This window comes from Thermobia domestica, chromosome 2, assembly GCF_964235325.1.
Source record: "Thermobia domestica chromosome 2, izTheDome1.hap1.1, whole genome shotgun sequence".
Lineage (NCBI taxonomy): Eukaryota > Metazoa > Arthropoda > Insecta > Zygentoma > Lepismatidae > Thermobia > Thermobia domestica.
The window spans coordinates 18,898,157-18,911,332 of NC_137455.1; the positions used below are offsets into that span (position 1 = coordinate 18,898,157).

At 40.4% G+C, this 13,176-nt stretch overlaps 1 protein-coding gene across 1 annotated transcript in view; it reads left to right on the top strand.

Annotated features, from left to right (window-relative positions):
• LOC145679657 (protein EFR3 homolog B-like) overlaps positions 1-13,176 on the top strand; it is a 92,309-nt gene that overhangs the window by 35,859 nt on the left and 43,274 nt on the right. The window contains exons 6-7 of the mRNA XM_081750233.1: positions 1,140-1,292; positions 4,803-4,909. Coding sequence (XP_081606359.1) covers positions 1,140-1,292; positions 4,803-4,909 — 260 coding nt within the window. The remainder of the gene's footprint in view (positions 1-1,139; positions 1,293-4,802; positions 4,910-13,176) is intronic.

A 13,176-nucleotide genomic window follows, 5' to 3' on the forward strand; every position in this document is an offset into this window, starting at 1 on the left:
AGGAATAGACAACATTTTATTTCAGATTGTATGGGAGTACAGAATTATTTTCAGAAAAATCAATCACCTCTAAGTAGGGTATGGACTTCTCCCGAATGCATTATCACACGACAGGTAGTGACTTATGAGAGCTCAGTTCAGAGGTGCTGGTAACTATGCGTAACCCCGGTTAATTCAGCTGTTAGGTAACACTTCATTTAAGTATTCCCTTACAATAATTGAATAATATATTTTAGTGCTTCATTTTGCGAAAATGATGTTCGATCGTTGAGTCCTCGAACTTGCAGTTGGGAAACAAACTAGTCTTGTTAGTTAAGTAGGTTAGTTGCTAACATCACTGTCATACAAATATGGTCAGAACCTCTGAACAGGAATGTTGGAGACATTCCAGCCCGAATCATCACATGGAAAGTGTTCCGTTCCAACTCTTCGAAAAGGTGGGGACTTCCTTTATTCTATAGGTAAACATTTATCGTATTTGCACTGCAGTAGATCATACACATACGGAAAGAATTATTTTTCCATGCGCCGGGATTATCTGAAACTGCTCACACACGGTATATCGTTTCATCCTGTCGCTAACACTTAATACATTAAAAGATACCTAAATACAAAGAATACAACAGTGACAGCTACAGGCAATGAAATATGCGACTGTTACATCATGATCTCCAGTGAAACATATACAGGGTTAACACATCTCACATACGTTGGAGATCATGGGACTTCGGTTCACTCTTACAATGTTGGTTTCTTTTTTAAATATATATATATATATATATATAGATATAATTTCTTATCCCAAGAATGTGTTCCTACTCTGTTAATGGAAACACTCTTTCATATTTATACAGGCCGCGATGGCTCAGTAGTAGGGCGTTCACCTCTGGTGCGTGGAGTCCCGGGTTCGGTCCCAGATCGCGCCAAGTAAGCTTTGTGATGGACAAACACCGTGTCGTGCGTCTTCTTGGGATTCCCCGTTTCCTCCCACTTGCTTAACCCCACTATTTCATTCATTTCTCACCATCGCCGTCTCCTTTAGGCTAGCCAGCGTAAGAATCGGCCATAAAACTTAAAGATTTAATTTCTTTCATATTTATTTCATATCTCTTTGATAATGATGTATTTATACTCTACAGTTCGAGAGATTCACATTTTTGGACACTGAATCTGAGTACTATAAAGAGAGCTTTCTTCACCTGAATTGTTTCTTCGCTACAATGGCATTAAATCATAACAGCAACAGACCTATTCGACTTCACGTCAGAAGGAAAGGAATTTCAGCTTTACAAGTAAGTTTACTTTTTTTTTCTTTTTAAATATCTTTCATATGGGCTTATAGTACTACTTCCATTCAATAACTAACAGGAAAAGTTGTATACCTAGGTGAAAAAAAAGAGAGAGACAAAACTTCGACGAAGTTTGTGCTTCTTTGTCATGTTTTGGTGCTGTCCTAGAACTATTATCAGATCGGCCTGGCACGCCTGCCTCGCGAACAGGATGCTGGAATAAGTGAAACGAGATGGTGGTACTCTTGCAGGTTTGCATCCACCTGGAACGGCGGAGTGTCATTACATTTCTGTTAGCTGAAAGGTTAATGGACCCTATATGTTCAACTCGTACAAACAAACTTTTATTTTCTTGTTGACCCAACATTTTTGGTGAGCTGGTATGATCTGTGTACGTAACGAAATCTGTTCAGTGGAAATTTTAATCGGTACTATTTGAGAGGTTTTTTTTTTTTTTTTTTTGCAAAAAAAGAAAAAGAAATAAATAAAAGAAACTTCTATAACCTAACCTCTGAGCTACAACAGGCAAGAGGTATCCTCACCCACTCTGTGCTGCAACGTGCACAAGACACTACCCTACCTCTGAGCTGCCACGGACAAAATGTTCCTTCAGATTCACCTGGAACGGGCCAGGTCTTTTTTAACCAACAAACTTTAAGGCTTGGTTCAGACGTGCAGAAAAGTCTGTTGCGGGCCCGCAACAGACTCGCAGCAGATTCGTGCGGGCGTCTCAGCCCAACCACTTCACATAGACATAGAAAACAGCTTATTTTATTTTCAGCTGCAGTTGAACGAAGATGGAAATTGAAAGAAGAAAACGTGCTGTTTTTGTATACTTAGCCAGTAAAATCCTAAGGAAGAAACAGAGACGATACTGGGTTCATCCGTACGTAAGCTTACGACTGCTTAAAGGTGAATTTTCTTCCATGTTTATAGATTTGCGCAATGACGAAGAAAAGTTCTTTAATTATTTTCGCATGAGCATCACTTGATTTGATGAACTCTTATCGAAAATAAATGATAAAATTACAGCAGAAGATACTTTCATGAGACTTGCGATACCACCAATTGAAATGTTGGCTGTTATATTAATGAGTTGATTTTGAGTTTAACGTCCCGTTCAGCAGCGAGGCTATATGAGACGTGGACCTACTGTTTAACGTGGAATCCGAACCACATGAGCTCCCGACGGGAATCGAACCCGCGCCTCCCACGCCAAAGGCGCGTACGCTAACCGCTTAGCCACGGAGGAGCTCTGGCTGTTACATTAAGGTAAGTTAATTATGTTAACTAATTATCGTTTGTAAGAGCACAGGAGACCTATTCATAGACATTTTCAGATATTATTAGCGGCCACTGGCGTAGTTTAACAATTGCGTGACTAAATTTTTTGACATAGTTGATGGCTTTAAATTAAAAATGAGACATTTATTTGAGACTTCCCGAATATCTCGCTCAAGAGGAGGCGTTTCAATAATAGTAAAATTTCCCTTTATTTATTCACAAATTACCGAATGAGAGGATTCGCTTCAGTTAGAGATGTAAAATTCAGCATGTAAACTCATAATAAAAATAATGGAGCACAGGTTTCAGCGTCTTTGAAAATTTTCTCTTGAAGGGGAGATGGGGGATTTCTATAGTAGTGGGGTCCGGTGGCTCAGTGATAGAATGTTCACCTCTGGTTCGATCCCCGCTTGCGTCAAGTGGGCTTTGTGGTGCGAGAAGCACCCTGCGCGTGAGTTTTCTCGGGGTTCTTCCGTTTCCTCCCACTTTATTCATTCCACATTTCATTCATTTATAATCATCATCATTATTTCCTTTTAGCCTACCCGGTATAATCGTGCGACGTAAAACTCAAGGATTTAATTTCATTCCTATAGTAGTGACATTTCCCGTTATATATTGAGAAAGTGAGGACTCTCTTAAGTTGGAGATGTGAAATTCTTAATGTAAACTCTTAAATAAAAATAATGGATTTAGTGTTTCCGAATAATCCATTTCTAAGGTGAGAAAAAGGAAACATTTTTATAATTGTGACATTTAACGATAGAAGGTTTTGAGAAAATCCCCAATACGTGTAGCACACCACAAGGAGGCAATGCAGCAAACGGAAGCAGAAACAGATGGGCTGATTATTTTGTAAGTGACATAGGTAGAGTTCCATGGCAAGATAACTTTGTTTAAGTTGTTCTTTATGTAAGAAAACGTTCAGTTGTTATCTCTAGAATAGCAACGACTTGCACAATATTATCAATTATACGAGAAACAAAAATTTCTGTTACATCTCGAGCATGCTTTTTATTTTTTAACCACATGAGTACTCTGATGTTCAACAATTTTCGTGTTTACTCTATATATATATAAATAGTACATTAACAAATAAAGACAATAATTGTCAGCCGAAAAACGGTTTTTTCTTTCTTTTCTGTTCTGCTATTATGTTGATGGTTGTTTTGGACTTCAGCGTCCCTTTTGAGCACAGAGGCTATATAATACGTGACCTCGACCTAAAGTATAATGCAACGTGCGTTATAAACAGTCGGTTCATTCCGGAGTGAGTGACAAGAAATCTCATCAAAGAAACTGCATTAATAATAAAGGCTTGTTCTCCAAGCGTATTTGTTGTCTATTGTTATCACAAAAAAGTATTCATATCCTCGCTGCTGGAAAGGGACGCTAAACGAAAATCAAATGTAGATACTACATGAATATTAGATTTTTACATGAAAAGTAATAATAATACATACCAATGCTGTTTTTTTTCTGTTTTTTCATTAAATTTCTCACATAAGGTTTCACACACCTTATTCCATATATCCCGTTTTTTATTTCTGTCTCTATGCATTTCGCACATTTCATTAATGAATAGTTCTTCATTCAGTTCTTCGCTTTCCATTTCTGCGGGCGCGGGAAAGTCTGCACGTGTGGCTTGACTCATTGCCAGCAATGGTTTTCCGACCCGCTACACCTGTGCGGACTCGCTGTGAGCCAGCAGTCCCCGCAACTCAATTTTTGCCCGCTGCGGGTCCGCAGCAGAGTCGTGCGGAAAAGTCTGCACGTGTGGCATGAATGATAAGAACCAATGTATTTCCGGCTCACGCGGCGGTCCCGTAACAAACTTTTCTGCACGTCTGAACCGAGACTAAATGTCCGAGCTGCAACGGGCAGGAGGTCCAAATTATACAGCAAAGAATTATTAGAGAATTACTTATTTGTAATCTTGTATATAAACTGTATAACGTCTTTTAGAATAAAAAGGTGAAGGGGGGAACTAGTGTACCGTTACTTACCAAATATTACAATATTGATTGGAACCGAAAATGCTGGTTTTAAATCGTTGCACTTTCATTGTCTCCGCAAGTGAGGAATGTACTTCCAATATCCATTCTTAGTTTTGCTTATGAACATTGTTTACCCTTTTGCGTTTAAACAGTACGATTGTTATCAAATATAGAATTTTCCTTTATTTTACATTGATAAATGAATGAACAATATTGTACAATATTTCCACAGGCTATTCTGAAGACTGTAAACTATACGGGAATTCCAGAACTTATTTGGAGAGAAGATAATATCAGTAAAACAATAGGAGCTCTCATTAGAAACATGGAACACTCACCGTAAGTAGATTATCTTTGAAAATCAAAGAAATAAGTAGTGTGAAGAAATGTTATTTCATTCGTTAGCAAATTATAATCCTTAAAACAAATCTCTTTTCTGTTTCTTATCACTTCGATTGAGGAAAACAGCCTACGTAAAGTCGTGGAAACAAGCGATTAACACAATTTGTTTTTAAAAATGATGAGAAATAATACTTTTTTCCCCCTTATTTAATAGGAAATATTCAATCAAGGATGTAATAGTATGTATGGTAGAAAGGAAAAATGGAGAAGAAAGACAATGCAATTAGTGGATGGTATCAAAAGGGCAATTTTTATGTCTTGTGACAAATGGTCTTCTAGTGAATAGTGATGAGCGCAAGAGTCTTGGTCTTGCAGGTTTTGCAAAAGTCTTGCATGCAAGACCAAGACCAAGACCATGACCAGGTATCTCGATGCAAGACCAAGACCAAGACTCTTGCGCAAGAGTCTTGCATAAGTGCGGTACTACTTGAATTATTTTACAGAATGTTAAAAGGAACGGGGAAAATCATTAGACCTACATCTTTCACTTTAATGTCTTGGCTTCAGTAAAAATGCCACTGGAGTGAATGTGTTCCTAGTAGTTTACACAATACGTGTGAGTCGAGCTGCCCCTTTAGCATTTAGCTACAGTATGTCGTTTCCTGAATCAGTTCGCGTTTTCTGTAGTTATTACTCGTTTTCAAGCCACACAAGTGTCATCCTGCACCATGTGAGTTTTTTGGTGCGGTGGACAAACACCGTGTGCGTGGGGATTTCTTAAAAGCAAGACTCTTGCAAGCAAGACCATGACCAAGACCAAGGATTCCAGTGCAAGACCAAGACCAAGACTCGATGTGCAAGACCAAGACCACCCGGGTCTTGGTCTTGGTCTTGCATTTGCTCATCACTACCAGTGAAGGCAAATTAGTAATGAAATTTTTAAATGAAATAAAATCTTTAAGTTTGACTTCCAGGATTATGCGGGCTAGGCTAAAGGAGACGGTGATGATGAGAAACGAATGAAATGGTGGAATGAATAAAGTGGGAAGAAACTGGAAAACATCGAGAAAATCCACGCAGACGGTATTTGCCCCCAACAATGCTCACTTGGTGCGAGCTGAGATCGAACCAAGGATCCCATGCACCAGAGGTGAACGCTCTACTGAGCCACCGCGGCCCCTAATGAAGTTTTGATTCTCGTGGAAAGAGTAAAAGGCTTTTTACTTAATTCTCAGCCATGTGTTATTCCCTGATTCAGTGTGCATAGTGGGAAATTATAACTTATTGACAACATGAAAAACTTCATCAGGCCCGCAGTAAAAATGAAATTGTCTCAGTTTAACGTCCCACGATTATGCGCTTTAGTCTAAAGGAGACAGATGATTAATTAAAGTGAATGATTGTGAAATTAATTGTTTGTATTCTCCCACCGGGAATCGAACCTGGAATAAAGTGGACCAAAGGTGCACGCGATAACTACTAAACTAGTGAGTAAGGCGTGGCAGATTGAGAGCTCTATCTTGATTCGTTGGATATTTGTGTATAGGAATTCTTGAGTAATAGAGCAATTTGTTTGATTAATTCTCATAACGAACGAAATTCTAGTTTGTTAACAAGGAGTTGAAAACTTTCGAGCTTATATCTTGTGAAACATAACCACCCGCAGCGAGGATCAAGAAGACAATTCTGCTCCTGGATTTTCGAATGGTACTCAGTTCATCGAAGTACATATTAGGGCATATCAGTTTGCTTAATCACACAATGTAAGAAATATTTGATTAAAAGTTTTGTTTGTGGATACGAATCCACATTGTTCTAACTGTCACTGACATGGAGGTCTCAGTTCTACGTTGAACTGGAGAATTCCTTCCCTGCCTAGAAAAGTACCCTTTCCAACAGAATTGATAATTTCCGTAATTTCGGACAAATTAAGTTGTTTTGCATCTAATTTCTTCGTTTTTACCCTTTAATTGACAAACATTGATAGCATTACCTACAAAATATTTAGTTTGCTTTTATGGTTGAATCATACCTTCCTGATCATAATTTCGTAATTTTTAAAGTATTTTTGTACTGTGGTTATAAAATACAGGATGTTTATTTCAAAGCAACATTGTCATAAAAATGGGTCTTATGTGTTGCTACTAATCAGCATTGCCCTAATATGGTCAAATATTATAAGAATATTTTCAGTAATTAGCAGGAGTTTCGTTAAAATATCTTCCTACAGAGCAAGAAACCACAAATAAAGCAATTAAAAAAAAAAAAAAAAACTTTCGCGGAACGTAGGGGATAAAGCTTCTACAATACTAAAGACTGTCGCCTGTAGACGAAGATTATAAGTATCTAAAGAAGCGACCCGAAAACCATGTATATGAATATTGTATGTAAGCAAGAATGCCACTTAAATTATCACTAAAGTTATAATTCGTGCGGATAACGCAATAGAATGCGATGTTGCTTGAGAGCAACAGTGCCAAATAAAGGGTTAAAATAATATTGAACAAGAACATCAAAAATGTGTTTGTCATTATCTTTTCCTGCTGTGGAACCGCCCTTCCGATCTCAATCAAATTTTCAATGTAGATGCAATTCTGGCCTGGGAGTGTTTTTAGCTATTTACTTTGACGTTACAACTTAGAGGAGCGGGAGGAGGGGGACATAGAAAAAATAAATAAAACTCTTGAACCACCCGACCGAATTTGACCAAATTTTCAATATAGATGAGGTTTGGGTCTGGGGTGATTTTTATAATTTCACTTTGACGGAGCAACGTAGGGGAGGGGGTGGAGGGGGAGATATACAAAAATAAATAAATATAAAAATAAAAGTGACTATGTTCGTGAATTAATTACTTTTGAACCACCTGATCGATCTCAAATCGAATTTTCAACATATATGAAGTTCAAACCTGTTAAGTTTTTTGTCATTTTATTTTGACAAGTAGACCTTAGGGGTGGGGGAGGGGAGGAGTGGAAATATATGAAAATGAATAAAACTTAATAACTCTTGAAACACCCGACCGATCTCGATCTAACTTTCAACATAGATCAGGTTCGAGGCTGGGATATTTTCTTCATTTCACTTTTACAGTGCAACTAAAGGGAAGGGGAGGGGGAGATATATGTAAAAAGAATAAAAATAAAAGTGACCGTCTTTGTGACTTCACTCGTGAACCACCTGACCGATCTCGATCAAATTTTCAACATAGATGAAGTTCGAACATGAGATGATTTTTGTCATATCACTTTGACGATGTAACTTAAAGGAAGGGAAAGATATTTACAAATGATCGAAAATGACCAATATTAGTGTCGAATCTATAGTTTTTGAGGTCGCTGAGATGAACAGTAACACTTCTGATGAAATTTAAAACCAAATTCAGCAACGCAAAAATTGTGGGAGGGGATATATATAAGGTGTTAATGAACTACACCGACAAACTGTAAGAGGTGATTACTTACATCAAAATAAGAGAAAAAGTTCATATGGACCTGTGGGGAAAAGTGCATAGTTTCAGAGCTAGAGCTGTCCAAAAGCGCGACAAAGCCAAATTTCAAGAGGCTCTATTTCGAATTCCAGAAACTGTGGATGGTGGTTCTTATCAGCATAAAGGAAGTCACGCACACGCAATCCATAAGTACATATTTCATTAAAGTTCAATGGGTGTACAGAGTATTCCATGCAGGGTGAACTTCCTAGACATGCCATCAATCGAGATATGAGATATACTCTTACTTCATGATTGATCAAAAGTAGGCAAACGATAAGCCTTGATAGCAGTGAACACGGAAACCTTGAATGAATGAATGAATGAACGTCTGTTTACCTTCCCACTTGGAGAAGGAGGGACTTCTAGCCTTAGGCTACTTTGTCCAGTGAAGAGTTGTAATTTTGTTTTCGTTTTTGTGGGCTTGTATTTGGTGTTGTAGTTTTTTCTTTCTTTGTTTTTTTTTCCTTTCGTGGGGGGAAGGGACGGGGAGGGCGACGCTGTCTGTAGGAGTTCTTCTGTGTCTTTTTTTGTGTGTGTGTGTGTGTGTGAGTAGGTGTTGCGTCATTTTGTCTTTCTTTTTCGTTTGGAAGTGACGCTATTTACTTTCGTGTCTGCGATTCGAGCGGCAGGGAGATACGCACGGTTGCGGGGTTTAGTTGGGTTCTTGTTGTGTTTTATTCTTTGTGGGAGTGGTAGCATCTGGTGTGTTTATTTTTATTTTTTTTGCGTTTTTGCTTGTGTGGTGTGCTGAGTTTTCTTCTTATGTGTGTGAGTCATGTATATATCCCCATAGGTAGAGGTGATGATACTGAGATTTTCTTGAAGTATTTGATTTGATGCTCTGTTGATTGCTCTGAAGAGCACTGTGTGTTTTGAGAGTGCGGCTATTGCAGTGAGGATGTATGAGACCCAGTTCATTATTTCTTCTGTGGCTTTCTGGATTGCTTTCTGTATGAGGGATTCTATTCGGTGGTTGGATATTGGTTGCTGGTCTGTGATTGGTTGTTGTGTTTCTTCTTCTTCTTCTTCTCCGGGTGGCTGCTCCGCTCTGTCTTCCGTGTGGTCCTTGAAAGGGCCGGGTTTTTCGAGTGGGTGTTTTTTGACTCTGCTTTTTATGATATTGGAGAGTTTGGTGAGCGTGTTGTTTTGTTCTCTTCTTGGTCTATGAGGGCAACTGCTGTGTCCCGTACGGTGGCCGGTCTTCTTGCATGTGGCGCAGAAGTTGGGGTTTGCTTCTAGTTTACAGTCGTCGGAGTGATGGTCTCCGCATCTGAAGCAGATCTTCTTGTTTGGGCAGGCTGGGGTCGGGTGATCGTATTTGTAGCACTTCCAGCAAGGCGTAGGCCTAGCCTTCGTGCGTGACGCTTCTGTTCGGTGGGTTTTTTGGAAGAGTAGTGTGCCTGACTGAATAAGCGTTTGAATTTGTTCTGGATTGCGGGAAAACACCCTAACTAGGGGGATAGGGCCATCGTTTCCTCGCATTCTAATTACGTTCGTGAACTCGATGTTTTGTTTTCGTAGTTCGTCCCTTATTTCTTCTATGGTGAAGTTTAGGTCTACACCTTTGATGATGCAGGTGAATGTGGGAGTGTATTTTCTCTGTTTCTTGTATGTTGGGTTTCGTACTGGTACATTATTCTTTTCGTTCGAGTTCTTCTTTCGTGGGTGGATTTCTGGTGTTTTGTGGTTTGTGTTCAGTGTGGTGGCGTGGTGAGAGTTCTTCTTTTGTTCTCTTGCAGTTGTGTTCTTCTCTGTATTGTTTTTCTTGTTCTGCTTGGCTCTTGGTTTTCCGTTGGTGTTATGTGGTTGTGGGGTGTTGTTCTTCATTGGCACTGTATCTACGCTGAGGTCTTCCTTATCCCATTGGAAAAATGTGTTTTCGCTGTAGTCTCGGAAGCTTTCGGGCCTGAATGTGTGGTGGAAGAGTACCGAATCCTCAGGGTCTTCGAATGTTATGTAAATGCATGGCGTATCGCAGTCTCTGGTGGGGGTTAGTTTGATTGAGAACCCTATTTCTTTTTCTGATTCTCTCTCAATTATATGTTGAATATCGTCTGCCAGTTGGCTGAATTCCTCGTAGGTGTAGTTTTCTTTTCCAGGGGTGTATATCCTGCAAAAGGGTGTAGGTGTGTCCTCATCCGTCACGTCCACCGAGGCGGGTTTGGGTGTACATGTGGTGGGTTCTTCTTTAAGGGAATGGTCCTCATTTGCGTTTTTCTTTGCGGTTGATGTAGCAGGATCTGCAGATGGTGGAGATTGGCTTCCGTTTCGCTTTGTCCTACCTCTACCCATGGTTTTGTAAGTGTGTGTGTGTTTTCTGGTTTGTATTCTTGTGGTGATGTGGGGTGGTCCTGAAAAGGGCCAGTCTGTGTGAGTTGTTTGCGGGGGGACTGTGAGTTCCCGAGGAAGGGGAGAAGAGATCTGTACCAGCGGCTGTCGCCAAAGGCTGTACAGCAAGGATACCAGTGCGAATCTTGGTTATCCAAGGGGCCTCCACGGCTCGATCTTTCTCTCTTTTCCACAAGAAGCGCACAGTAGAGGGGAATGACAGGGCCACTTTTTCGGTAGCACTGGAGGCTGAATTGTCGACGACGGCACAAATCGACGAATTTCAACACTGGCACTATCTTCTTTGTTGTGTGCCCAGGGCGCAATCACACTCCCTTGGCACTGTCTTCGTTCTTGCTAATTTTCTTTTTGTTGGGCGGAGTGGGGCGGTATAACACCCGGCTCCCCTCGCTCACGGAAACCTTTGGCACGATGTCGGAAGTGTTAAGGATCGTCAGCAGGACGGTCTCTCGTACTCGGGAGAACGCATGCTGCAATGCTTTCTTTCACGCTTATAAGTGAAGGAAACGTTGTTGAAATAGAAAAGTTAAAAATAAGGACGCCCCTCGGGAAAGCACGCGCCTTGGATAGTGGTAAGGCATCAACCAACATTCTACATGCCTCTCCTCCATGCAGTTACTAGTCTAAAGCTGGTGTCGGTTTGTGTGTTTCGCGGTTTCTTTCTATTCGGTAGATATTTACACGCGGATGTGTATTTAAAGTGTAAGATAGAAGAAAGAAGGGTAGACAAGAAGATAGGAAAGCGCGAGAGAAGATTTCTTATGTTTTGATAGAGGAATAAAAAACCTGGAAGCCAGGGATTAAAAAAAAACCTGCATCGGTCATGCTGCGTGCAATAGTATTTACATGGCAAAACCACAATTGAAGAGTGGCAAAAATCCATGTAAACAAGTCTGTAGTAATAATTAAGTTAAAGCCCTATCTGTAAATGTTGAAGTCTATGTTGTCTGTAGTTGGGAAGTGTTTTGTAAGTACGGTTTGTTGTTATTTTTTGAGGAGAATGCAATTTTGCCCTTTGCGTTGTCCATTGTCTGTGCTTTAGGTCGTCATCGGTCTCCAGGCGGCAGCTACTTCCTCTCCTTGCTTTCTCCTTCGCAGCTACTTCTGCTTATTACTTGAGGCCTGATCTCCGTTTGGCTCTGTTTGTTTGCGTCAGTGGTTGTGTCTGGTTTTGGGTTAGCTGTTTGTTTTATTTTCTGAGCATATGTTGGCTTTGTTATTGGAAGGTTTCCGCTTGTTGTCGTGAGAGCAATTATAGTTTTTCCAAAAATCTTCTTGGTGGTTGTTTGTATGGCGCCTAGTATCCTTTGGTGATTGTTTGGTTTTGCGGAGATGGTTAGAACTGAAATAATCCATATTATGATCTTGTTGGTTGCTATTTCTATTGCTTCTTGGATATGGTCCTGTGTTGGATGTGGAGGAAACTGCTGGTGTGTATCTGCTTGGGCTTCTTCCTGCTATATGCTGTTGTGGCTCTGAACAGGGCCGCCAGCACTACTAGGTTGGTATTCCTCTTCGTAAGTGAAAGTTGTGAATTTTTGCTGTCTGGAAGCCTTTGGTCTGGAAGGAAAACTGCTGCTTTGCATGTTTCACAGAAGTTCTTATTTATTGGATTTTTGCATTCTTCTTTGTGTGAGTTTCCACACCGGAAGCATACACGTTGCGCTGTACATTGCAGGCGGCGATGCCCATACTGGTAGAAGTTCCAGCAGGGTATCGGTCTGGGTTGCAGTTTTGAGTTCTCTATTTTATAGTATCCTCCCTGTGTTTTGAGTCCATATGTAGTGAGGCGGTTTACATCTTCTGGGTGTTTGGAGAACAGTCTAAGCATCGGTCCCTTTGTTGTTTGGATCCGGATTAGGCTTGTGAAGCGGATGTTTTCATTTGTTAGGGCTTCTTCGATTTGAGATATCTGTTGAGGTGGATACTCCTTTAATCACACAAGTACATGTGGTCTCTTGCTGTGATTTTCTTCTGTCTTCTATGTGGTTGGATTTTGGGGTTTGGTTTTGGTCTTCCTTCTTTTCTGCTCTTGTTTTTCTCGTCACCACCTGGAAGTCATCCTCTTCGCTCTGGTTTCTTTCTATGTCTTCTTTTTGTAGTTTCTTCTTTCCTGCTGGTTTTGGAGCCGTCACTTCTGGGCGTGCGTTCCCCTGGTCCTCATAAGAGCCGGATATTTCTCTGGTGTGTGGTTTCTTCACCTCTGTTTTTTTGGTTTTTTACCTGCATGTTTGTGTGGCTCTGATAAGAGCCGCAGCATGGGTTTTTCACTTGTGTGTGCTATGGTTTCTCTTCCTGTGTGGTTTCGTCTGGTTTAGGTTCTGGCATTGGAGGAGTTTCTCCATGTTTGGTGTTCTACTTGTCCACTATTCTTGAGAGCGATCCGAAGGTTCTGGCACGGTCTTCGGTCCCTTCCAGAAAG